This window comes from Paroedura picta, chromosome 15, assembly GCF_049243985.1.
Source record: "Paroedura picta isolate Pp20150507F chromosome 15, Ppicta_v3.0, whole genome shotgun sequence".
NCBI lineage: Eukaryota > Metazoa > Chordata > Lepidosauria > Squamata > Gekkonidae > Paroedura > Paroedura picta.
Window position 1 is genome coordinate 886,028 of NC_135383.1, and position 26,274 is coordinate 912,301.

Below are 26,274 nucleotides of genomic sequence, written 5' to 3' on the forward strand. Positions count from 1 at the left end.
GGTGGCCAAGTGACCGGCAGGCGTTTGAGAGCTCTGCTCCAGCCGGGCCAGAGGGGGAGACAGAAAGGTATTAATGAGGTGTTATTCCTTCGGTGGCTCAGAGAAGGATTAAGGCGGCAACTCCTCTCAGCTGCTTCCGTAGCGTCTGAAAAGGAACGGTAAATCAGTAATATGGATCGGTGCTGTAAGAGAGAGATATGTTTTAATCTTATTAGCGGGGCAGCATTACGGAGAAAGGGACGGGATTATTAATCACAGGGTGCAAATCGGTTGGGGGGAGGGTGGCGAAGGAAGGAGGGGCCTCCCTGGGAGCAAGTCTGCCTTGTAGGTCAGCCAGGAGTGGTGAGATGGATGTCGGGGGGGGGGGAGGGAGGGAGCAGCAGGGGCCAAGGTTTCACGCTGGTGTAGATGGCTGGGGTGCCCAGGGGGTCATGAGGGCAGGGTAAGGGCCTGCAGCTCCAGAGAGCTTCAGCATGGCTGGAGCCACACCAGGGGCCCCTGTGGATGGGGGGTGGGTGGGGGGGTTCAGCCCCTGTTTGGCCTCTGGCAGGTGCTTCTGCCTCCCTGGCGCCTTCCTGTCCGGAGTCCACAGTCTGCTCAGCCCTCTCTTGGCAGGTGGTGCCCAGGGCTCCCCTGGCCCTCGGGCAGAGGCAGGCCTTTCCCAGGGCCCCCAGGGGCGCCAAGGGCAGGACCGGGAGTCTCCTGGGTAAGGAGATGGGGGCTGGGGCGGCACAGATGGGGCGGTTGTGCAGCCTGCCAAGGCGCTGCTCTCCTTCGTCCCAAGCTCTGTGGGCGGCAGTGCCAGCTGGAGCTCGTGAGTGAGAAATGCTCGGCTTGAATCGATGGCATGTCTTTTGTCTTGGCAAACTCTTGGGCAGCTGACATTTCTCAGCTCTCATGCAAATGAGGCTGGCTGGCTGAGAAATGCTTCGCTCCATTTATAGACATTCCAGCGCGAAGGAGGCTTCCAGGATGGGCTGGCATATCCGGGGGGCTTTTTCCTCCCGCGCCAGCTTTTCCGGAGTTCCTCCTTTGGGGGGCAGGCTTCTTCCAAGAGGTCCGGCCCACGTGTCCTCCTGGGAGTGGATTCTGAGAGGCCTCTCAGCTTCTGGCGGCGTCCGAACCGGTGCCAAGGCTGGGCTTCCTGTATAACGACATCAGGAGGAAAAGGATCGACCCTGGGCCTGGCCAGGACCCCGGAAGGCTGGCTGTGCAGGGCCTCCCCCAAGACAGCCTCAAGTGGGACTCAAGCCCTACATGTGGCCTGTCAGTGATGGAGGCCCAGGTCACAGGGGGATTCCAGCTGGTGCAGAGTGCAGCTGCATGGGTCCTCTCTGGGGCGTCTTGGGGGGCCCCTAGCCAGCCAATGCTGAGGCAGCTGCACTGGTTACGGTTACGGTTTACGGATCAAGTTCATGGTTTTGGTTTTAACCTTCAAGGCCATCTGCAGCTTGGGCCCAGCCTATCTGAGGGACCTCCTTATGCCCCCCGCAGGGTGCCCATCTGCTAGAGATCCCTGCCCCCCCCCAGGGAAACACACTTGTCCTCAGCCCGGCCAGGGCTTTTTTGGCCTTGGCCCCAATGTGGTGGAATGAGCTCTGGGGAGAGCTGAGGGCCCCGACGGAACTATCGGTCTTCCGCAGGACCTGCAAATGGAGCTCTTCCACCAGGCGTCTGGTTGAGGCTGAGCTCTGAAGATCACTGGCCCCCCTCGGGCTGCACTATGCCATCGAGCAGACCCCCTGGGGGTTGGCTGTGTGTGAGGGGGAGGGACTTTGCTATGAATGTTTTACTGGTGCGTGGGTTTTAGGGGAGGGGTCTTATAACCGCCTTGAGCTTCGGAATAAGGCGGGCTAGAGACTGAATAAACAAACAAATACTTCACAGAGTAACAGGGACATCTCTGCCTGGAGGCCTTTCTTGTAGTTGTTCCTTCCGCCGATGAAATCTCCTTCCCCTTTTCCCTCTTGTGTCCAGGGAGGGGCCTGTGGTCCCCCCCCCCCCGAGAGCCCTCACGGCAGGAAGGGCATCAAGCCAGCGGCTCCACCTTCCTCAGGGTGACCTCCACCTTGGTGGAAAAAACACAGCCCACCTTCCAGAATGCCCTTCCGAGCATGGCAGAGCCACCCAAAAGGGCGCACAGTGCCCTGCCGGAGTGAAGCATCTAATTTCTGCAGATTGTTGAGCCCGGGTGTTTATATAATTAGCATGAATGAGTTACATGTGTACTGGGAGCGAGCGGGTGCCCAAATGAACCGTCTGGGCGTAGGCTAGGTAATCAGAGAGCCGCGAGCAAATTAAGCAGCTTGATTAAATCTGTGAGGTGCGTGGGAGGAGAGGCTCCGGGTGCCGAAGGGGGGGAAACAACAGCCCAAAAGGTACACGGCTGGCAGAGGCTTGCTCAGTGGCAGGGAGGTCAAGTGGAGACCCCTCCCCTCCCCTCCTTCTGCGGCCTTTGAGCTTGGCTGGGCGTGAGAGACAGAGCTACACAGGGGTTTGACTCCCAGGCAAAGACTGAGCCCACCCACCAGAGGCGGAGAGGAGGGGGGGCCTTTCCCCCCTGGCTGAGAGGGTTCCACGTCCAGAGCCTTGTTCCCCGCCCCCGACTGGATTTTTCAGGGGGCCGGCTTGCTTGGAGGGCCCCCCCTTTGGGGTTGGCGTCTCTCTGGAGAGAGGGGAACCTGGAAGCCTTCATTTTCGGGCCGCTCTCTCTGCCTCCCCGGCCAACGTTTTCCATCAGAGCATCTGACGCATTCATCATTACTTGTGTGTCAGTCGCACAGATGTGCCATCAATGAAGTGTCAGCAGCAATGACACAAAGAGAGACTGACTGGAACCGGGGAGAATGACGACACACCCGTCCAACAGGCCCAGAATCGGCCTCCTCCTGGTCCCAGTGGTGGCCGCCCAAAGGCTTTCACACCCTGCCCTGGGGGTCTTCTGGGGCAGCAGCCCTGCTGCAGCATTCTGAGGTAGCCTGCCTCTCAATGTGGAGGCTCCGCTTACCTGTCCAGGATCACAGCCCCCGTGGACTTCCTGATGGGCACTTTGTGCTGACCGGTCACCTTTCAGCCTGGCAAGCCCACAGGCCCAGGAGGCAAGCCCACAGGCCCTTTGCAGCCAGCTCCTGGGCCATGGAGGCAGAAACAGGCAGGCTTGGCCCATCGTGACCAAAGTGAGGAGTCAGCACTGTGCATCGTGGGCCCAGCCAAGAGCTTTCCTAGTGGGGTCGTGAGCCGGAGATGCTTTCCCCATTCTCCTTGTTGAGTTTTCAGGGTTTTTTCTTTGGTTTTCTTTTCCTTAGTGGGGTTTTCTGGCCCGTCACCTCCCTAGCCAGTAGGACCGCTGGCCAGAGGAGGGAAATCCAGAAGCAGGCCAAGTGATAGAGAGCAAAGAGGCCCTGCCTGGAATCTTCCTGGCCTTTGTCCTCAGCTGTCACCCCCCCCCCCCCCGCCCAGTCTGGCCCCTGAGGCTGGTCTCCAGGACAGAGGCCTGTCCTCTGCAGCTCCCCCTCTGCCCTGCCTGGTGACCCCTCCTCAGCCAGTCCCCCCCCAACATCCCCCTTAGTCCAGAGAGAGCGATTGCTTCCCCCCCTCCACCCCCTTCGCCTCCTGCCGCCTCTGCTTGCCTGTTGCACAGCTCTGACACCCCCATAAATCACCTCCCGATTATGACACCAAATAGTGACCAATAAAAGGGATGTAAGCACCTGCTTTTTATCTGGCCTATTACGCCGGCCCGCCAGCCGCTAATGAAAAACAGATCCGCTGCAGATAGAATCATCCATAACGCTTACGTGTCTGGTGCCAGGACGGAGACAAACCCCGGCTTAATATCTTCATTGCTCCTCTGAAGCCAGGGCCGCTGGCAGGTCCCCGTTCCGGCCCAGTGGAGCACAGGAGCAGAAGGGTGCCGATTCCCCCTCTCCTCCTCCTCCTCCTGCTCACCTGCCCCACAGGTCTGGGGTGAGTGCTGCTGCCTCCGTGGACGTGGGGGTTCCCAGAATCTCCGTGGGGGCCCAGCTGGCTCAAAGGGTGGCCTGTAGGGTCAGGAAGAGGCAAACAGCATCCCTTCTTCACTTGTGGAACTCACGGCCGCAGCAAAGACTGGGTACTCCCTGCCCTGGCCCTTTCCCAGGGAGGTCAGGCCCACTCTCAGAGGGTCGCTGCATCAGCTGGGATTCCGGAGGCCTCTGGATCGCTGCAGCCTCGAGGGCACCCATGGGGGAGGCTCCGGGCTCCGCACCCCTGCTGGGGGGGCCTTCTGTGGTGCTTGGCTGGCCCGCTAGCATTTCAGCCCAGTTGAGAAGGCAGTGCCGTGGAGTCCTTAGAGAGCTGGGCTAAGATGTAAGAGCCCAGGTTCGAATCTCCGCTCCGTCAGGGAAGCTTGCTGGGAGAACTTGCGCCAGTTTTCTCATTAACCTACCTCACAGGGCTGTTGTGAAGAGAAAATGGAGGCAGGAAGAAGGGTGTGAGCTGCTTTGGTTCTCTAGTGTGGAACGCATGGTGCCATGGTTGTTTCTCACCTGGTGGTGAGGACCGAGCGCCCGATGTCCTCCATGTTCTCATTCGACTGGATCCCGGCCTTCCTGGGTATCTTCCCTTCCTGGGAAACCTCCCAGCCTGGCGTTGGGGTCTTGGCTGCCGCTCCCACCCAAGACCTGGAAGGCCACCCTCCTCGGCGGGGGCCCCGCAACCTCCCCTGAAGTGCCATTGAAGGGGGGCTGGGTGAGTGTTTCTTGCATGTTTCCACAGATCAGTGGGGTAAGAGGCATATAATTAAATGTTTGTACTTTAATACGCTGCAGTGTGAAGGAAGATGAATTTTAATTACCAGCTCCTAATTGTTTGGTTGGCCTGTTAATATCCTATTTACACAGTATTAATGCAATGTGCGGAGTGCGAGAAGGGCCCCTGCGTTTGGCGGGAGTGGAATGGGCCCCCCCTGGAAGGCTCCGGGTGCCTCCGGTGAGCTAGTCAGGAGGGCCTCGCTGCCTGGGGAGGGAATTCGCACACGGAGGGGCCAGGCCCTCGTGCCCAAACAGCCCCCGCGGAGGGGCAAGAGGGCTGCCTGGACGGACGCCGAGGTCTCGCGGAAATGGGCACGTGGGGGGCAGAGAGTGCGAGGCTCCAAGCCGGGGGTTCGCTATCCCCAGTCCCCTTGTGGTGGCCAAAGCCTTCCTGGGGGGGGGGAGGGAGGGGGGAGTGGCACATGCTTCTTGCTCTAATTCTCCGAAGGCCGGATTCTGGCCGCCCCACCCCTGGAGGCTTCGGCTCCTCTCTTTAGAGATCCTGTGGCTTTCCTTTCCTTTCAGCCTCTGCGTTTACCCAGATGAAAGCCTCAGCCCTCCGCCCTTCCCCGAGGCTCCTGGGGCCACGTGGGGGCTTGTTCGGGCTGGGGAGAGGGGAGGCCTGACCTCTGAGCTCAGCTGCTGTCCTTCCCGCACGGGCTTCTGCGCAATCAGGCATCGCATGGAGAGATGCGCGGGAATATATTAAATAATCATTTTGTAGGTGGCAGAATGAGGGGAACAAAGGAGGCTCAGCTGGTTTCATTTCAGTCTGTTGCGCCAGTGAATGGACAAATCGAATCTGGTGGAGAAATAAAGCAGCAGAGAACTCCATAAGCCCCCCCTCGCCCCCCTCCGCCGCCCCTTCTGCCTCTCTCCCCCTTCCCTTTGCAGCCGGAGCGGTCGGCTGATTTCGTCCCATCCTGTAGTGGTCTGGAATGGCAAGCACCCTTTGAAACAAGTGTCACCCACCCCTTCTTAGGAGGGCCGGGTCCTCAGGGTGCTGCCTGGCCCAGCCTGGCCCACAGCAGGAGGAACTGGGGAGAAGGGGCAGGAGGCAGGCGAAAGAGGTAGGAGCTCCTTCTGCAGGACCAGGGACAGCTCCCAGGCAGCAGACCCGCCTGCTGCACCCGCAGTGGGAGGATTAGCGGAGAAATGGGGGTGGGGGGGATGCACTGCTGGCTTTGTGGGGGAGGGCCTCAACATCACAGCCTGCTCCTCAGAACTCAGTGTGGCTTCTGGATGCCCGCAGCGCCAGGGTCAGTCATGAACCAAGAGACCCACTTGAGGGTTTCTGGTGCCGGGAGAGCTCCTTGGGCCCGTCCCTCATCCTGCAGAGTAAGCGGCCATGTCCTTCTAGTCTTGGGGTCTGAAGCAAGGCCTGGTGGGGGGGGGGGTGTCAGCCCCAGAGCCCCCCTGGGATGGGGTCATGGAGGGCTGGGTGCTGCTGTCCAGTGAGGGCAGCCGTGAGCAGAGGGTGGTCTCCTCTGGCTCAGTCCAGGTGGCCAGAGTTTGGCCCATCATAACTGGATGGGCCCCCTGAGGGTGTCTGGATGACTCCCTCCCCACCCCCACCCCCACCCCAGCTGAGCTCTTATTGGAAAGCCCTTATACTCCTACTGATAAACAGGTTTGAGTCCGGTTACGTTTCTCACGTAGGTCTGTTGATAGCATTTTGGATCTGCTGCCGATCACTTTCCATGGACTGAGGCCAGGGTCTGTTTGCCTCAGGGATGGCCTTGGGCTTCCTGGGTTCAAGCCATGCCCTCTCTGCCTCAGTTTCCCACCTGTAGAAGTGGCATAACTATGGCTGCCTCGGACCCAAGGGAAAGGCAGGGTATAAAAATATTGTAATAAATATGGAACCTTAACCTGACTTTGCCAAGTAATTCTGGAGGGGCCGGCATGCTGCAAATGGAAAGGTTTGTGTACATTGCAGGGAGGGGTTGTACGTTTGTCAACAGCTGCCTGAGTGACTTAATATTTATGAGCACCATTTGCATACCTTCTCCTGGAGTAAGCTCTTAGAGGTGGAATTCGCACGTGTTTCTCTTGCCCCCTCCCTTGGGCCCCCTCCCAATCCCTTCCTCTTAGGAGTGTGAAGAAGAGGACTGTGTTTTCCCAGAGATTCACCTCCTCCCTTTCCATCGCTAAACCCCTGCTAAAATATTCACATCCCTCCAGCCTGCTGGGTGGAAACGCAGAGAGGAGGCTGCACCAGGTAGTCCGGCTTTGACTGGGGGGCTGAGAAGGAGGTTTTCACGGAGGGGGGGGGGTTTGACAAATATCCTTAAATTCTCTGGGACCCACAAGATGGAAGGGTGACCTGTCCTCAAACCTAGTGGCTGCTCCTGCTGCTGCAAGCATCACTGCCCCCCCCCCCGGCCCGGTTCGGTCTGCCCAGGCTGGCTGCTGCTCTCCGGGGCCTTCTGCTGTCCCAGGGCTCCCCCAGCCCCTGCTGCCCCCCAGGGAGCCTTTCCCTGCCATTGCCAGGCCCCGCTTGGCCTCGGAGTCGCCCTGTTCCCCTGCACATCTGCCGGGATGCTGCTGGTCCTTGGTCGGAGCTCCTTCGGTGGCAGAGAAGGGCTTAGGGGCAGCGGCCCCCGGGTGGTGTCCTCAGGCCTGTGGTCTTGCCTTCCCAGGAGAATCCCTGCTGCCTCTCCTCTCCTCTCCCTTCTTTCCCAGAGCCTGCCTGGACTTCCTTTCCGGGAGCCCTTCCTCGGAGAGGGCCGTTCCCACTTGGGCACTCCCCTTATTGGCCTGCTGCTACGAAGTTTACACCGTTTAATCTTTGGGGTGGTTGGAATTGCTTTCATGGCATTTTAAACGGCGGTGTCTTGTAAGGTTTTATGGCCCCAATAACCACAGAGTCCTGCAATCGGGCAGAAAAATGGCATACATAACCAGGGTCTGCTAAGGTCTGGTCCCAAATAAGCAGGCCTCTAAATATTGTCCTTGGGTTACAGCGTGGGGGACGGAGGGGGGGGCAAGGCGGAGCAGGACTGGGGAGCTGAACTCGGCCTGGGGGTCCATCCCTCTGGCGGAGGCTGCACTGACGGCTTTTTAACCCTCCATTCTGGCTTCCCTGCAGGGCTGCTGGGTGTGTTTCCTTCCATTTTTCATGGCAATATTTCGATTACTTTTTGCCAGTAGGGTGCAGGGGCAAAAGAGGGGGGGATTTGTGGGGCTTTCAAATCAGCCAGGCGTCATTCCCAGGCGGGGGGGGGGGTGCTGAGGGAAGCCTCCTCTCCAGGAAGTGCTCCATTGCCCCCCCTGCCCCCCTGGCCCTTCTTCTGTAGGCCGTGGGGCCTTCTGGAGCACCCAGCCTTGGCTTGTAGGTGACGAAGGGCTGGCAGTACAGGATGACGGGAGGTGGCTCTTGCAGGCTGCTCTTGCCGGAGCCGGGAGGGGGTGGGGGTCGGAAGCAGTTTGTAGAACAAACCTGAATAATGCATGAAGTTTGGTTAATCAGACGCTGATTAACATGATGACGTGTTCATATTATCTCTGTCACCTCGGGAGAGAGGAGATCGAGCGGAGGGGGGGGGGCGGCCAGGGAGAGAGCAGCCCTCTGATCGCAGAGGTGGCTCCCTGAAGAGCCATCTGGCCACCCCCTGCTAGAGGTCACTCCTTTACCAGCTGCGCCTGACCAGCCAGGGGACAGCTCAGGTCACCCTCCTGCCCAGCCCTGGAAGTCCAGCCTACAGAGCTCCCTGGTGCTCTGAGCTCTCCTGCCTAAATGCTGTTGGAGGACTTCTCCTGTGTGAATGTACCTAATCTTCTTTCCTTAGCCTAGGAGCTGAGACCCCATCTTGTGAGTTCCACAAGCTTTGACTGGTAGAGAAAGCTGCTTTTCTACCTCTGTCCATTTTGTATAGATCAATTTCATAGAACTCTGAAACTGGCACCGGGGGTGTCCCACTGTGTGTCCAGGCCACTAAGAGTGGCGGGCTCAAATCTGAAGAGCTGGGTTTATTCCCCCCCCCCTCCTCTGCATGCAGCCAGGTGGGCAACCTCGGGCCAGTCCCAGTTCTCTCAGAGCTCTCTCAGCCCCACGTATCTCGCAGGATGTCGGTTGAGGGGAGAGGAAGGGAAGGTGAGCGTAAGCTGCCTCGGGGCTCTTTCAGGTACCACACCTGCTCTTCTCCTCCCCCTCCAGCCCCCCCCATGCCTTCGGGCTTTCCTGGCCTCAGGCTGACCTCTGGCTGAGTGGAGGGCAGCCCTGGGCTCAGCTGCACCCCCTGCTGGCCACATGTCCTGGGCCCAGAGCTGCCCAGATGATGTTAGTCAGCAGGAGGTGGGGGGAGTAAATATTAACGCCAGGCCAACCAGCTGCCTCAGGGAGACCAGACAGACCAGGCTCAGAGCTGAGCAGAAATGCCTGCGTGTGTGTGTGTGTGTGTTTAGACAGTGCAAAATGGGGCTTGGGGACCCACATCTGTCTGTCAGCTCATCCGTCAACGTCTCATCCAACCGTGCTCCTGACTGGCACCCTCTTTTTCATGCTGTCAATCAAAGTTGGCAAGAACATGCAGAAACATGGCAGTTTCCCAAATCCCTGGTCCCACGGAGTGGCACCTCTTTCTTTCTGTGTCTTATGCACGCCTGGGATCCTTTGATGGCCCCGATGCAGCCAGCATTGGGCAATGGCTAAAATGTGGCACTGGAATCCAGGAAACCCGGGTTCGAATCCCCACACGGCCAGAGAAGCTTGCTGGGTGCTCTCAGGCCAGTTGCACCTCCTCAGCCCAGCCCACCTGACAGGGTTGTTGTGAAGTCAATACATGGAGGTGACGTTGTGCAAAGGGGAGAGGGGGCTGCTTGGCAGCCTTGGCTTTGCTCTCCGTTTGAGATGCCTCCCCTGCGTTTCAAGGAACAAACGTCTCTCTCCGCGTGGCTATTTGGAACGGTGGTGTCAGAAGTCATTCGTTCCCCACTGGGCTGCCGCCTAATCAGAATAGTTGTAATTCCCAGTTGGTGATCTAATCAGAAGGTTGCGTTCGAGATCCGACATGGTAGAAAGGAGAGGTGGCTGGTCCATGAAGCGTGGGTCGGGGGTGGGCGAGGCGGGCGGGAGCAGCCGGAGTGGCACCAGCAGCGATGGGCAGGCTCACCAGGTCGGGGCCAGGAGCGAGAGGCCCTAGCCCTGGTCGAGGCCAGGCGAGCTTCCCTGGGGCCAGGAACAACCAGCAAGTTGGGAACCCCCAGAGTGTAAAGCCCTGCGGGGGCATAAGGCAGCCCTCAGATAGGTGGGTCCCGAACCGCGAAGGGGCTTGAATGACTGGCTGTTCCCAAATATCAGCCCCCACCCCCTCCTTTCCCTCCGCTGTTTTTGTGGCTACATTTGGCGTTTGCACAGATAGCGCCCTTGTGGCTCCGGCACGGCGGACCCGTTACCTGACATCGCTTTGGATTGTGGGCCGATGGCCCCTCCGGATTCCGCTGGCGATGGCTCCCGATGCTGTTTTCTCCTCTCCGGCTTCTTTGCCGGCTGATACCGGTTTTTGGAATTACACGGGCTTCACAAAAATTGTGCCTGCTGCAGCGAGGGGGCATTCGAGTGATTTGTGCTGCCGGAGACCCTCGGGTCATCCACTCGTAATGGACAATAAATAAAGATTAGGAGGACCATCCCCGGTTGTTCCCAGGTGAAAGGCCGCTGAAGGCGTGCACAGACTGTTCGGTGGGCTTATTTTGAGAGCCCCCCCCCACGGCAAGCTAATCAGCATCCCCTCACCCAACGCCGGAGGAGTCTGCAGCTCCAGGGAGGGCTCTTTCGTCTTGGGGGAGTGGGGGGGGGGAGAAGCAGGAGGAAGCCATGAATTTGCCAGCCTGGGTGGATGGAGGGGCTCTGCTCCATGACTCTGCCTGGCCTGGCTGCAAACAGGGCTCCATGGGTGGCCGCCTGGGTGCTGCAGGGGGGCAGGGCTTGGTTTCTCTCATGAGCACTTCTGGGGGGGGGAGGGTCCCTGGGAGCCTAGCCGGCTAGTCGGGGGGGGGGCAGTCCGTGGGCGCCCTCGGTTAGTGACCTTCGTCTTGGAGCCTGTCCTCTCGCCCAGATGGTGGCCCCTGTCTCTCTGTGCCCAGAGCCGCTAGCAGAAGCCCTGGAGAACCCCCTCTGCAGCCCCTCGGCCCCCCTGGGCAGGGCAGCGTGGGCAGCCGGACTGCGGTTCCCAGGCCGAGAGACGGAGCTTCTGGGGAAGGCGTTCCACCAGACTGGCGCAATCCTAAAGAGTGGCGCAAATGGTTTTGCTGGTGAGTGTGCTCTCAGTGCTCCCCCCCCCCGCCCCTGCACGCTTCCTCCTTTGGCCAACATGGGCTTCCAGAGGAGCCCGCTGGTCCGGGAGGGGGAGGGGGAACAGGAGCTGCCAGGCCGGTCCCTCTCCCTTCCTGGGCTCCTTGTCTGTGGAACTTCCTGGCATCTTTTTGCCCATCAAGCCTTTGCAGCTGGACGGTGAGTTATTGGCGGGTTCTCATGCTGCTTCCAGGGTTCAGTCCTGCATGTCCTGAGGACCCGCCAAGATGCATGACCCAGGCAAGCACCACGGGCCAGGGGGGGCTCCCGGACTGACGGTCATGCTGGAAGCTGCCAGCTGTGCAGCTGCAGAGCAACCGAGAGGCGGCTTTCTGTGGGACCGCAGCCAGGTCGTGTGCGGGAGACTTGCGAGGAAAGGAGCAGGGCCAACCTCCGCGGGAAGTCCTGCTGGTGAAAATCCAGCGGGCTCCAGTTCAAACTGCTTGCGGGCGACTTTCCCCGGTGGGCCCCAAGGGCCACGGCTGGGAGCCTCTGCTTTCTGGCCCCGGTGGGGACTCCCCGGTGGCTTCCCCTGCAGGGGGAAAGCAGAGCCAAAGCCCCCTCCCTCCCTCCCTCCCTCCCTCTGCGCTTGCCTTCCACATGTGTGTGTGTGACTCTCTGCAGTGTAGCGTCAATAAAACCGGCTTGTCGTGCAGCGTGTAAACAGCGCTCTGTGTGCCAGGGCGTGAAGAGGTGCAAAGTGTTTGTTTTCTGCTCGCCTTCTGCACCTATTGACAAACCGAGCGCTGGGCCCGCTGGGAGGCGGCAGATCCAGGCATGCAAATAAGCCGCTGCGGGTGGGGGGAGGGTGGGGGGGGATGCCGGGGAGGGAGAGTCTGGAAGGCGGCTGCAGAAGGCTCCCCTGCCGGCAATTCACACCCAGCCCTCAGAACTGCACAACCACCTTTTGCGATGGGGCTTATTTCTAGAATGTACATCAGCTGCCCACTTTGTTCTAAGGCCAGGTTCACACACACACACACACGCACACACACACACACACGGGCTGGGGCTAGAATGCAAACACAGGTTGCACCCTGCAGGTATGCATGTGGATGTGTGTTTGGGGAGGGGGATTTGGTTTTGACAAAAAGAATGATCCATAAGTTAACAATGCATAAGAAGCCATGTTGAATCAGGTCAGTGGCCCCTCCGGGTCACACGCTGGCTAAGACCCAGTTCCCCCAGGAGGTCTACCAGCGGGGCCAGAGCGCCAGAAGCCCTCCCACTGTTGCCCCCCGCCAAGCGCCAAGAAGACAGAGCGTCCCTGCCCCAGACATAAGGCCGTAAGGGAAGCCCTGTTGCATCAGGCCAATGGCCCATTGAGTCTGACACAGTGGCCAAAACCAAGACACCATCAGGAGGTCCGCCAGGGGAGCAGAACTTCAGAAATTCCCCCTCCATGGCCCCTCTGGCACCAAGAAGACAAGATCCCTGCCCCAGACCATGTTCCCTCTATACCTTGTGGCTCGTGGCCATTGGTGGGCCTCTGCTCCGGGTATTTCTCCAGTCCCTCCACCGCCTCTTCCTGCGGCAGGTAATTCCACCTGTGAATGCAGCAGGACATCCTGGTACCTGTTCTAAGCTTACTGATCATTAAGTTGACCCAAATCTTTTCTTTTAGAGGGGTGGGACACTTGCAAATGTCGCAAAGAACCCTTGAGGCTCTTCTTGTAAGCAGTCAGCAGTTCCACCGGTAGTGTACCGGTTACCTGCTCTGTAATTTCCTGGGAGGTGTTCAGGTTGGGGATGCCGAGCTCAGGAGTCAAGCCGGTTGCTTGTGGGGCGGTTTGGAGACTCCATTCCTCTCGGTGCCCTCCCGGCTTCTCCGTAATGCGAGTCTCTTGCCTGGGTGACCTTGGCACGGGCCGGAGGGAGAGTCTTTGCAGTCCAAACACACACCTCCTGCCTGGCGGAAGGGAGGGCTCCCGAATGCAAAGTGATTTGTATGCTTGGTGCACGTCACCTCCTCTTCAGAAGGGAGAAAGGCAGCTGGAGAAGTCATTTTTCAGCGTTTGACACAAGTTTCTTTCGCTCTTGCGAAAGCCAGATAACGATCAGCCGCCGGAGAGATTAGGGAAAAATATATCTACATGGTTTGGGGAAGGAAGTTGGGAGGAGAAGAGCTGCCTCCGCCCCTCGCGGGCAAGCAGAACAGGCTTCCCTCAACTGGGGCTGCCACCTCCAGGCGGGGGAATTCCTGGAGCTCTGGAGGGGATGCCTGCGGGGGGGGAGGGGAGGAGAGGGAGGGAGCCCTGGTGAGAGCCCACCCTCCAAAGCAACCGCCTTCTCCAGGGGAACTGCTCTCTCTGTCTTCTGGGAGCAGCTGTAATTCCCAGCTAAGGCAGGTTGCATTCACCCCCTTGTTCATAGAATCATAGAGTCATGGAATTATAGAGTTGGAAGGGGCCATACAGGTCATCTAGTCCAACCCTCTGCTCAATAGTTGTTCCAACTATTCGGTCCTTTTCTGAGCAGGCAATATGGGCCTTTGGGGGGGCATTATTCCCCCTGCGTCTGATCCCCTCCGGCGTTTGCTGCCCAGGCATGGGCCTTCCTTGCAGGGGCAGTGGTGACATTAGGGTTGCCAAGGTGTCAAGGTCTTCATGGGGGATGCCAGCCACCTGGGGACCCCTGAGCAAAGCTGCTGACTTCGACTAGGGCCGTGTGTTGAGCTCTGGGGGAAATACGGCTGAGCGCTGAATGGGGGAGGGGGGTGCCATGGTGTTTTGCATCCCTGCTGGTTCAGCATGAAAGTCCCCATTTATATTTCGTGTGAAGTGAACCTTTAAATCTCTAGTTCCAAGTCGTTTTCTGTTTCTTTGCCACCATTTCTTTTCCTGTTAAAATCCACACCGATAAATGGCACAAACAGGGTGTTAAAGAAACAAACAAACAAGAAATGCCAGCCGTTGAACCGGGCAGGAAGAGTGCAATATCACAGCCCCTCCCCAATCTTAAAAGCGGGAAAACAGGCTACCCCAAAAAATGCTGTCCAAGGAGCTCTCAAGTGTGCGGAGAAATGTGGGCTCCTCGATGAACAAAAAGAAACAGAGAAGACCCCTCCTCATTTGGCCTGGTTGGGACAGAAGGTGCCCCCAGCAGCAACTGCACATAAATTAAATTGTGGCAACTGCACATAAATTTGTGGAGGAAGAATTTGTGGATGCCGTTTCAAAGACAAGCCCAACCCCCTGAACGAACGCAGCAGGCTGTGCTTGGCAGGGCTGCCGGCCTCCAGGAAGCACCACTTGTCTCCAGGCTGCAGAGGCCAGTTTGCCTGGGAAAACTGGCAGCTTCGGAGGAGGCAGTGCCGGGCATCCCATCGCGGTGGACCCCTCCCTCCTCAAAGAGCTCAGTCCCAGGATCCACCCCCCAGTCTCCAGGAGAGAGGTGGCAACCCTGACCTCTGATGTTCCACAGCGGGTCCTCACAGCCCCCCTGCTGGTACCTTTTTGTAGGAAGGGCCCAGGATGCTGTGCTTCTGCCGTTTGGATTCTCTTTGACGTGTAGATGCAGAGAGTTTATTGCTTCCTTCCCCTCCTTTGCCTTTTCACCCCGCCTCCCCCCCAATCCATCTTCCCTGTCTCCAGAGCGCAGTGGGGCGGCCTTGGGCCTCACTATCTGCCTGGTCTAGTCCCCGGAATTTCTCCGGGTTTCTCACGGGAGGGGGAAGGGGGAAGGGCACTTGCCGGGTTCCCTTTCCAGATTTGGCATAAACGCATCTTTTGCACCAAGTCAGAGACTGTTCTCTGGGCAGCTGAGCAACCTGACAAGAGGGTGCCCAGGATTTTGGGAGTGGTTACCTGTTGGGATCAAGACTGGAGGCGGGGGGGGGGGGGCTTTCGACACAGTTCCAGCAAAATGGAGTGTTTTTGTGTGGGCTCCCCTTGTGGAGCCCATTGTCTTGTGATCCAGCAGGAGCGGGGAATGTGGACCCCCCCGTTTAGCATTTGAGTGAGAAAGGCAATCAGTGTGTTATCTCTCCCCCTTTTATTTTTGCCAAGCTGGCAATTTCACCTCGCCTGCATCTTCCTTTCTCCCGAACGGTGCTGTTTATCTGTTCAGCAGCAACAAAAACAACCCAGGAGCCTTTGCCGGGTTGGATCCCGGCGTTTTGTTAAGGGACACGCAGGCAGGCTGGAAACCGCAAATGTCAGGCCTGCTTGGCTTTCCGCACGCTCTTCTCCTCCGCCAGATAAGATTCCGGCATCGGGGCGATTTCGTTTGGGGGCTCTCGTGCCCGATGGAATCCTGCATTCCAATTCCACCGGTTTATCGCAGGCAGATAAAACCCCCGATTATGGAGGTTTGTAAGTTGGAAGGCTGGCCACTATCTCTTCGCGTACGCCGGCAGGTTTTCGGTCTCTCGGCTATCTCGGGAGCGCAAAATAGAGATTTCCCCCGCTGCCTCTTCTAATCTGGGGCGCTGCTTTGCCAGCCTCCCAGCACTGGACAGCGTGCAGGTGTGAGAGACACTGTCTGACCCAGAGACGGGGGTGGGGTGAGGGTGGGAAAGGGGGGGTGGGAGGGGGCGGAATAGGCCACGGACGGCCAGCCTCGCAGGAGCTGCGCAACGCTTCCTCTCAATGGGTCCGAGTTGAATTTGGAGGCTGAAGGGCTTGTGAAGCATCTAAGACTCCTATAGGCAGGTCCATCCGTTCTGAGGATGGCGCTGGATGCCCCCTGTGCCCAGCGGTTCCAAGGTATGCTGCCCCCGAGTGAAGGGGAGGCCCTTGGAAATCAGCCCCAGTGTGGCTCCGCCCGGGGCTAGGGAGACGGAAGGTGCCGCTGGCCTTTGGAGGGATGGTGGGCTGACCGGGGAGCTTCTGGGGCCAGGAGGCCTGAGGCGGAGAAGGGCCGGGAGAGATCTGAAGCAGCTCTTTGCATTTGTGGTCTTCTTCACATGTCAGAGGAGCACAAGACTCTGCTCCGTTCCATCCTAGGACACTTTCAGGAGAAGGGGGCACAGGTAAGAGAGCCTCTGGCGTCTGCTCGGCATGCGGAAGGTCCCAGGTTCCATTCCTGGCCTCTCCAGTTGCAAAAGGCCTGCCTGAGTCCCTATTCATCTGAAAGGTGAACTGCGCCTTTCTCGTCTCCCTAGGCCATGGTGCAGGGTTCCCAACCTCCACTTGGGGCCTGGAGAGCTCCTAGGATTGAAACTGGTCTCCAGTCCGCAGGGGAAATGGCCGCTTCGGGGAGGTGGGCTCTGTGGCCGCCAAGCCTCCCCCTCCCCACGCTCCCCCTCCAAATCTCCAGGGATTTCTCCACCTGGCGTGGGCAATGCAAACAGGACGGGAAAGGAAGGTGGGGCAGGCAGGTCGGAGAGACAGGCGGCGGCTGGAGGGCAAGCCGGAGCAGGCTGCAGGGGCTTCACGTGGAGACCCTCCTTGGCTTCTCATGTGCAGAGTGCCATGCAGGCTCCCCCACCCAGTCAGGAGCAGGCGGTGCCCCTTCTGGGCCCTCCCTCTGCCCTGTGCTCTCAGCCTGCCTCTGCCGGTGCCTTAGCGGGCCGGCAGGGACCAGGGAGCCATGACTGCGGTCTCTGTCATCCATTATACATCTTCCTCCAGGTGCTTTTCCACGGCTGTCAAAAGTCACCCTGGCAACTTGGGCACTCAGCACTCCACGTCGTGCTTCAACAAGGGCTTTAAATTTTTAAAAATCTCCTGCCGCTCCTCTCTGCTTCCCCCCTCCTGCACACACAGGGGAGTGTCGCCGATGTTGTCTCTTGTTTCTGAATTGTGTCTTCATTAACATTTCTGAGGACAGATTTTGATGTTTCTGGACCATATTTCTGTGTCTGAACTGAAAGAGAGAATTTTAAGTTCCTAAGCTGCTTTCCCACCATAAAGGCCCTCAAAGGAGCTTATAATAGAATAGCTAAAAATGTGAAGCGACGTATTCTTAAACCAGCAAAAATGAATTTAGCCCTCTTAGAATTAAAAATGCTTCACCGAGAATAAAATCCAGGCCCCTGAACGGCTGGCAGAAGTAGAGAGAGCCGGCCCAAGTGAGTCTACTCAGAATCCCGGTCAGGCCTGTTCAGTCCCACTTACTCCCAGGAAAGTGTTCTGAGGACGGCTCAATTAATTGCTTAATTTTTGTCACCAAAGCGGTCCAGGAGGCACTCTCTCGGAGACGGCCTAATTTAGGGTTTAGAGAAATTAACAAATTTAGCAACGTTCATAACTTGGCTGGTGCACATGTCATTTTGAAAAATGGGTTTGATTAATGGGAGAGATCCGTTCAGGAAACAGGAGAGAGCACCCAAATTACAGTGGGGAGAAGCAAACAGAAGAGCTGATTCTGGGGCCTGAAGATCAGGGATGAGAATTCTGAGATGGGAAAGGGGGCACGGCTCCATGGTAGACCCCCGCTCAGCATTCAGGGTCCTCAGTTCAGTCTTGGCAAAGGGCCAGGCATTAAGACCCCCGCAGTAGACCCCGGAGAGATTCTGAATAGACAGGGTTGGCCTTGATGGACCAGGGACCTGATTCTGTGTGTGTGTTTGTGTGCATGTGAGAAGGGCTGTTATGGGAGACCTTTCGGATACCTGAGCTCCAGAATGGCCTCTCCTGTAGAATCGTAGAGTTGGAAGGGACCTGCAGGGCCATCTAGTCCAACCCCTTGCAGAACGCAGGGATGCAAGGCCTGCCCCTGTGCCTTGACCCGGGTATTCCTTGCGGGTCGCCCTCCGATTGCTAGCCGGGGTCGGCTGTACTCCTAGGGACCTCCTGCTGGGCCTTCCTCTCTTCCTGCTGCCCTCCACTTTTCCTAACATCAGCGACTCTTCCAGTGGCTCTTCTCCGAAGGCGACCCGAATGCCATAGCTGCAGTTTGTCTGTACGCTGACATGAAAGGATCCCTCCTCCGAAATCCTGCTCCTGCCCCCCCCCGTTCTCTTGCTTGAGCCCCCCCAGCTCTTTGATGCCCTCGGTGGGGTGTCGTTTGGCACAGCTTCTTCGGCTGCTCTCCAAGTGCCCGACAGAGACGGATCTTTGGCAATCATCGCCCCGTGTGGCCGTGTCTAATTCTTAAATATCGCCCGTTATTTTGTTAAATGTATCTTAATAGGCGAGGCATGAAAGTCTTGCTGGGAGAGAGACGGAGCCGTCCAAAGTAATGAAGCGTCACGTTAATGGAAGCACCGGCGTCCGTCCAGCGCCGCGGCGTGGCAAGAGGGACGTGGACGTGGACGGGGGAGGGTCAAAGCTGGTTGCCTCTTTCAAAAAGTCATCTGTCTTTCCCTCCACTTCCTGAGGCTTTTCGCGAGTCCTTTGCAGACATCTGCATGGAGAGCTGTTTGGGGGAGGGCCCACAACGCGACTGAGGGGCTGGGTGGGGCTTCAGTGGGCCGAGGGGCCAGGAGGCAGCCGTGGCAGCCGTGGCAGCCGTGGGCCACTTGTTCTTCCTCCGCCAGCCTCCACCTTGCTCCTGGGTGGCCACCAACAGAGAGGGCTTTGGAGAATCTTGTGGAAGACAAGTCTGTTAGCCAGGATGGCGGAGTGGAGCCTCCAGAGTCAGAGGCTGTCTACCACTGAATACCCCTTTCTGTTGGGTGGCTGGTGGTGGAGCCCTCGGCCTCTGTGCCCTGTCTGTGGGCTTTCTGGGTGGGAGCTCTTCTCCTCACCCAGCAGGGCCTGCCCTCTGGGACATCCCACCCTGGCCCCCATGCCCTGGGAGGAGAGGGGAGCGTTCTGAGCCACATTTTGTGGTGTGTGTGTGTGGAGGGGGGGGGACAAGACTTGCGGTTGCTCCGTACCTTTACATAGCAATAAATCTGGATTTGCTTTGGGTTACTCAGCAGTAGGAGAGAAACAGCACTCTGCACATCCTCAGAAGTTAATTCTTTTATCCCCTCTGTCTCAGAGCTGGGCCCTGACATTGAGAATAGCTCCCGGGGGGGGGGGGGGTGTCACTCCTGGATGCCGCTCGGTAACTTCTTTCTCCGTTTCCGGAAGATTGGTCAAAACAGTTCCTCCCATGTAATCCAGTAAGCCGACTTTGCTCCATTCAGATCTTATAATATCCTCTGAAATGCAGTCTTTGGCCCCATTAAGGAGAACTGTGCCGGAGGGAGGCTGGGCATTCAGTTCCACCTGCGGCAGGTTAAATTCGGAAAAGCGGAAAAAGCGTGTGGGGGGGGGGATTAGACAAAATGGTTCCTCCTGCTGTTCCTCTTAAGCGGAATTTCTCGATTCGTTCCGCCCCTCCCCAGCACTTGCTTTCCTCCAGCGCCCCCCAGCCCCTGGAGGCCACTTTCCTTCCCAGGGAGGCTTGGCTGCTGGGTCCTGCCTTCCGGATCCCAGGGAGGGGCTTACTCCAGGCCAGGCCTCTGGGCCCCTCTTGATCCGTTCATCAGACCCTGCCGAGGGGCCTCCTTCATCAGGTTCCTCTCTCCAGGATCCAGGGCTCAGGCCAACTCCCGTCCCCTCCTGATCCTTCTGACTGCTTTAGAACTGGCTTGGGCCGTTTTCTCAGTGCTGAAAATGGAGCCTCCATGCTGCAAGGCAGGATATCTTTGACTTCCAAATGCTGAAAGATGGAGAAAACGTTACCTTAGCCATTGCCTCTGTAGGGTATTCCTTGAACAGTAAGCGGTTGAATAAGGCAAAGAAGAAGAAGAAGACAGCTGGTTTTTGTGGCCCACTTTTCACTGCCCAAAGGAGTCTCAGAGTGGTTCAACATCACCTTCCCTTCCTCCACCTACAACAGGCACCCTGTGAGGCAGGTGGGGCTGAGAGAGCTCTGAGAGAACTGGGACTGGCTCCAGGTCACCTGGCTGAGTGGCCCCAGGTTGGCTCTCCCCCTGACGGACGATCCTTGTTCCCTGCAGGTTACCTGACTGTCAATATCGAGCCGCTTCCTCCGGTGGTGGTTGGAGACGCCGTGACTTTGAAATGTAATTTCAAGACAGATGGCAGGATGCGGGAGATCGTCTGGTACCGGGTAAGTGGGCGGCACCCGTCTCTCCCCCCCCCCGCGCCCTTGGCAGCCGAGTTGCTGCTGCCCTGCTTGGTGTGTGTCGGCAGAACAGAGGCAGCTGTGGGCCTCCCCTCCGCACCCACTCACCCATCAAGGCAGAGCATCCCTCTCCATGCGTCTCTGGGATTCAGTCATGCTAAGAGGTGTGCTGGGCAGACACGTAGGGTGCTGGAATGGAGCCAGCAGGCAGCATGGAGGGTGCCCGCTGCATCTCTGCCCACCACCCTCCTATGACTGGGGACAGTTCTCCTGCTTTTTGGCACAGCCGACTCCCCCAGACACATTTGTCCTGATGCAGAAACTTTACCTGCTCTCTCAGAAGAGTGACTCATGCAGAAGTCTAGTGGGTGACCTCCACTGATGGGCATAGGGGATCTCTTATGCTGCAAGCAAGCCTTTGGGGTGCATCTCTCCCCCCTCCCCCTGTGAAGGTCTTTGCGTAGTTTCTCTGCTTTCTGGATGGGTCAGAATTCAATCCCTGTGCACAATCGACAGAGTGGATTGTCTGAGCCCCCCCCCCCCCCCCCCAGCATGCTCAAAACCTTGATGGTCTTTGGAAACTGTGTCAAACGCCATTTAGTTCCAGGTCACCTGGACAGCAGCGGCGAAAGAGAGGTCTATTTATCTCAGAACCCATTAAGTGTCTTTTCAGGGGATGACGGGAGTTTAACCCTGCCGGGGAATGTCATGGCCGTCTCTGTCTCTCCCCGTTGCCCGCTGCCCTCCCTCTTTGCTCTCAGCCAATCTGCTCGGGGAAGATGGAGAACATTATTACCGAGTATCTGATCTCTGTGCTTGCTGCTCCTCCAGCAGCTGGCAAAAAAATAAGCCTTTCTGAGTGTATTCTGGGCTTGGGATTTGTCTGCTGGATGTACTCAGCAGTGGGAATGTGTCTAAGAACCAGGGCTTTGGCAACTGTTCCTCCCTGGAAGGTGCTGGAAATGGCAGACAGGGATTCAACCCTCGCCCAAGCAAATGCTAGGAGATTTCCAGGGGGGGGGGGGGTTGGGGAGGACGTGATGTCACTTCTGGCTGCCCCCCTCCAGCCTCTGGGCCCTTTCCTAGGCGATGGCTGCGTGAAGCCTGTTTGCCTCCCCTTCTTCTCCAATGGCCTGGCCAGGGCACGTGAATGGGAGCTCCTGCAGCGGAGAGGATGGGCTGGCTGCCTCCGAGCATTTTCTCATGCCGTTTACAGGAAGTGCAAAAAGAAAAGCGCCAAATTTGAATCCTAATCGTTGACCACTTCCTTTACGATCTGGAAAATTCAGTTCTGTGTTGAGTGACTTAATTATTTGCTTATGGCATTTTTGCAGTCTGTTTCTGCTTCCAGGAGGCCTACAAAACGAGGCTTCTGCCCAGTATTAGCTCCTTTCAGAAGGCCCAAAACAGCAACAGCCCCTCGGTTGCTCCGGTCAGCCTTTGAACAATTTTGTGGCCTCCTGGCTGGCCGGCCAACTCCAGTTGCCGTGTTGCCTCATCAGGGTCTTCCTGCAGAGTCAGTGGCGTGTTTAGTGGCTGGCCGTGGCTCACAGGGGGGATGCCTGATGCAGGAGGGATGTCTTGGGTGGCCTGCCTGTTTCTCCTTGTTCAGTGTTTGGAGTTTGATGCTGTAGTTGCTAAGTCAAAAGAGCTGTTTGTTGTAGTTGTTGTTGTTGTTTTGATTTATTCCCTGCCACTTCCAAATTGGCTCATGGCGGGTTACAAAAACCCCATTAAAAGCCCAATTAAAAGACAGAATTTCTTTTTTTTTTGAAGAATTGGAGTCTGTGTTTACTGAACCCGCAGACTTAATAGGCAGGCCTTCCTGGGAGTAGGTGGGAGTTGACTTCCCAGGCGCATTTTCAGGCCTTCTTCTTTGCCGGCCCCCAGGATCCCAGCCTGGTGCTCAGATGCCCCAGGAAACAAGCAAGGCCCATCTAATGCTCTGACCAGCAGCATCCTTTGGGATGGAAACCTCGCCTCCCCCCGCCGGAGATGGCGCCCCCTCCCCAGTTCCTGCAGCCCTGCTTTCCCTGCGCAGCAGATTCCAGTATAAACACCCCGGGGGATTAAGGGGAAACAATAATGCCGCGTGGGGGAGAGAAATCCCTTGTCAAGCCCACTTAACAGGCAGTGACATTTGAGATTCCCCCAGCCAGCCCAGCACAATGCGGCCCCAGCCCCAGCTGACCCTGCCAGGGAGGGATGCGGTCAGGAGGGGAAGTCCGGTTCATACAGCTCCATCCGCTTTGCCCGGAGATCTTGCTTTTGCATGACTATTGGCTCTGCCTTCTTTAGAAGCATCCACAGTGTCCCCCCCCCGCCCCCCACGTCCTGGGACCCTTAACTGGCGTGGCCTTCTGGTGGCTCCGCAGAGCCTCAGCCCTGTCCTGAAGCTCCCCGGCTGATGGGCAGGCTTGGCCGCCTGGAAGGATCCTGCCATCCGATGGGATCAGGACGTCCAGCGAGGCCGACCGGTCAGCGGAGCGGCCTCCCCTTGGAGCCCTGCCTAGGAGGGGGAAGGAAGGCCCTGAACGGCCGTCCCTTTGCCATGGATCCGTCTGATCTCCTTAGCATGCCTCTGTGATCCCTCCTTCTTGCCACCCCCCCCCTGCCCAGCTGGTGTGCTCAGACATCCTTCCACTGCCTGTCAGTTGGATGTCACTTTCCCCATCTAGTAGAATGAGGGAAGAGCAAACATTTTCCGTTTCTTTTTATATTCATTCTTTTGACAAGAGGTTGGGCTCTTTTTCTTTCCGCTGCTGGGTTCGTAGCTCTGTCCGCTGGGTTCTCACACGGCATGTTTTTGAGGCCCTAAATCTATTCTCCTCGCAGGGGTTCTTTATACCTGAGCCTGATATGAAAGGCTCCCAAACAGCTGCCCCCAGCGGAGGATGTATGGAGGTGTACTGCTGTTGCACATGGAGGTTCTGTCTAGCTGTCGTCGTTAATACCAGCCAGTGATGGGCTCTCTGCTTCCCTGGGTCTGTCTCGTCTCTTTAGGAAGTCTCTGTGATCCACCGATCTTGCCTTCTCCCCTGTTAGTGGCTCCAGATGGCGCGATTTGACATTCTTTCACTGAATGTCAGTTTGATGTCACTTTTCCCTTTCTAATTTAATTAGGGAAGAGCAAACGTCCTCCAATTTCATGCGTGAAGAGGAGACAATGAAGAGAGAATTTTTCTTCTGCCGCCTGTTGGACTGGCAGTCAGTTCAGGACAGCCGATGCGTTCCCCTTGGCCCCCAAGCCCAGCCCAGTGCAGAACTGCCAGGCAGGTCCCCAGGTGACCCCGGAGAATGTCTCTCCTCCTCACAGTTACTATGCAAGCATTTGTCATTTGAGAAGAGAAGGTTTTCGGTGGGTTAAGTACCGCCTCCTCCCAATTGCCCCTCCTGAGCCAGAGGTTTGTGAGGTGGTCCCTTTCAGTTCTCCCCAGGGAGAACTTCTAACCCATCCTTGGGTGGCAACATTTCAGAGAGTGGCTGGGGAGTGTCTTAAAGAGAACCTCGTAAGAAAGGGGAAAGCCCTGCAGACTTTTAAGAATCCTCCTTGTTAAACTAGAATTAAGGAGCCGGGGAATGGGATGGGGAGAGGAACGCTGGGCTAAGGCTGGAGGAAGTGAAGCTGGCCGATCCTCTCCGTGTCCTCCTGGCCACGGGCCCCTTTCATGCGCCTCCAGGGCACTCGGGCAGCTGACCTCCAGTTTGTCCTCTTTGTGCCACGCGGCCAAAGACTGCCTGGCCCGAAGGCCCAGGCAAGCCGATCTGTACATCCCACCCTTGGTCGTGGCAGGAGCCAACCACTGGTGCTCATTCACCTGCCAAGGCTCTTCCTTGAGGCTGGGCCCAATTTGAAATTCGGTTCGGAGCCAGGCTGCTCAACAAGGCTGCAAAGTTGACCTTGGTCCCTATGAAGCCACCCCCCTTCTGTCCCCTGCTGGACTCGAAGGGCAGCCCCCAGGCCAGCAGCGGCAGGCTCCTGCGGAAGAGACCAGAAGTCTGGCTGGAGGGAGTGCAGCCCCCCCCCAAGAGAAACAAAAGAAAAGGAGGGTCTGCAGAGATTTTGTCTGGCCAAGTGATGCCCATGAGGAGAACGCGGTCTTTGGCCTGATTCCGTTAGAATTACTGATCCAGCGTGCTTTCAGGGAGGGGCCCCGCAATGGATCTGTTTGTGGGGTTTTAAAAACGGTCTGGTATTCTTCCAGGTAGGGATGCTGCCTTTTTGGTGGCGAATGCATCTGACAGGCAGATTTCCTGGTTCGCTGCCTGTGATGCGGCTGGGCTGATCCTCAAATTGGTTCAGTCGGGGGGAGGCAGCGGAGGGCTGGAGCTCCCGGGGAACAGGCTTGCAGCGGCCTCTGAGCCGCCTGGGCTGGCATTTGCTGCGCCTCTCGGGCGTGTGAAGGCAGCCAGGGATGGCCGGCCGGCCGGCTTATGTTGAACACCAGGCAAAATGCCCCCCACCCCCCTGTAATCGGATCCAAGGGGGGAGGGGCCGTGGTCCAGTAGTGGAGCCTCTGCTTGGCACTTCTTCCCCCTGGTTCTTGTTGTTAGAGTTTAAATTTGCAAAGAGACTGTGAGCACCAGTCTACTTAAAAGAATAAAATGGTTTAATTAAGAAGAGACATAAACTGAGTAAGTCCTGGCAGTCGAACTGAACTTACTGTTGTTCTGCATTAATTCTATCAGTTCTGGAGGCAAGCAGGAAGGAGCAGGAAGTTGCTAAATGACCGAATCAGGGCCCTGGAGGATGTTCCTAGTCTCACTATGCTAAATACACATCTCCTCCGATGCCCCCTGCAGGAGACTCTCCATGCTCTGTCCAGTCATGCACACTGCAGATCCTTCCTATCCCAGCCATTCTCAGCTGCGGCTGGGCGGCTCTGTGCCCAGCTCTTCCTCCCCAGCGACGCCTGGGACCTCTCTGAGGAAGCATCACCCCCCTTCTTGCTCTCCCACCCCCCAGCTTGTGTGCACAGGAGCACGCAGCCCCCTCCCCCGCAAGCATTTGCCCCTCTCCTCTTTCCTGCTTCCACTCGTTCTTAGCCCCATTCGGTAATATTGGATTAGCCCACTTTCCCCGGAAAGCTGATTCTCTATTTGCATAATCCTCCCGGTTTGGAGAAGCATGGAGGGGCTCCGTGCGCGATAAGAAGAGGTGGCCGCTCTGGAGGGGCGACAGGCGCAAATTATGCTCTTGATACTGAACAGCGACAGAGGAGCGGAGCGGAGTGGAGGGGGCGCTTCTATTTTTATGTTTTGAAAGATCGCTTTCCTCTTCCTTCACTCTCTCCTGTTCCTGGAGAGTCGATGGGCGTTTCTCTCTAAACTGGAGCACAAAGTAGGCCAGCCAGGAGAAACCCCACCCTCCCTCCCCAGAAGCTGGCTTCCTCTTGCCTCAGGAAGGGGGGGGGCACGTGGCCTGGCCCATGCGCCTCTCACAGCCTGCATGTGTGAAAGCACCATTGCTCTTTGGACACCAAAACAGAGTTCATGGCACAGCATGGCATGGAAAGCCGTTGAGAAGTCATGGGTTCAAATCACTCCTCAGCCTTGAAGGGCTGCTGGGGGGGGTCATGGGGCAACATAACCTCTCCGCTCAGAGTGTCCAGGAGGGGCAGAATCCCACCCCCCCCATACTGGAAGCCGCCTTGAATCATGGGGAACGCAGGACAGAAATAGTTTAATAGATAAATAAATACAAAGCGCTGAGTGTCCAAAGACAGGGCAGAATATAAATCAATAGAATATAAATCCCAAAATAAATACATTAATAAATAAATGTGGGATTCCAGTGTGGCGGGTGGGTGTCAGCCGGGTGTGGTGAGTCAGTTTGCGCATCTGCCTGCCAGTCACAAAGTTAAGAGCCTCTTTTTGCCCAAGTTCTGCAGCCGAGTGACCTTGCAGTGGGCAGGCAGGGCAGAGGACAAGAGGAAGTCCAGCAGTCCTTCATTCACGGCTCGTGTGAACTGGGGGGAGGGCCGTGCTGGTTGGGGCTGAGAGGAGTTTCCAATAAGGGTCTGTCAGCGGAGTGGAGCGCCTTGGCCTTCTGGGCGTAGCGAGCAGAAGAGACAGGGGAACAGCACCTGAGCCCAGGGGCACCTTCCCGACCCCCAAGTTTTGCTCAAGGGCTCCCGTGCATGCACACAAAGAGTTCTGCCTGAATGAACCTTGGTTGGTCTTCAGGCTGCCAAACTGGACTCAGACTAATGAGTGAACCCA

General features: G+C 57.4%; 1 protein-coding gene and 1 long non-coding RNA gene across 2 annotated transcripts in view; one reads left to right on the forward strand and one right to left on the reverse strand.

Moving 5' to 3' along the window:
* IGSF21 (immunoglobin superfamily member 21) overlaps window positions 1-26,274 on the forward strand; it is a 78,475-nt gene that overhangs the window by 12,058 nt on the left and 40,143 nt on the right. The window contains exon 2 of the mRNA XM_077311720.1: window positions 19,925-20,037. Within this exon, the coding sequence (XP_077167835.1) occupies window positions 19,925-20,037 (113 nt within the window). The remainder of the gene's footprint in view (window positions 1-19,924; window positions 20,038-26,274) is intronic.
* LOC143824509 (uncharacterized) lies at window positions 517-3,436 on the reverse strand. Its single transcript, XR_013226789.1, has 2 exons — window positions 3,008-3,436; window positions 517-1,144 (listed from the first exon to the last, which is right to left on the reverse strand). It is a non-coding gene; the product is annotated as an uncharacterized LOC143824509 (long non-coding RNA).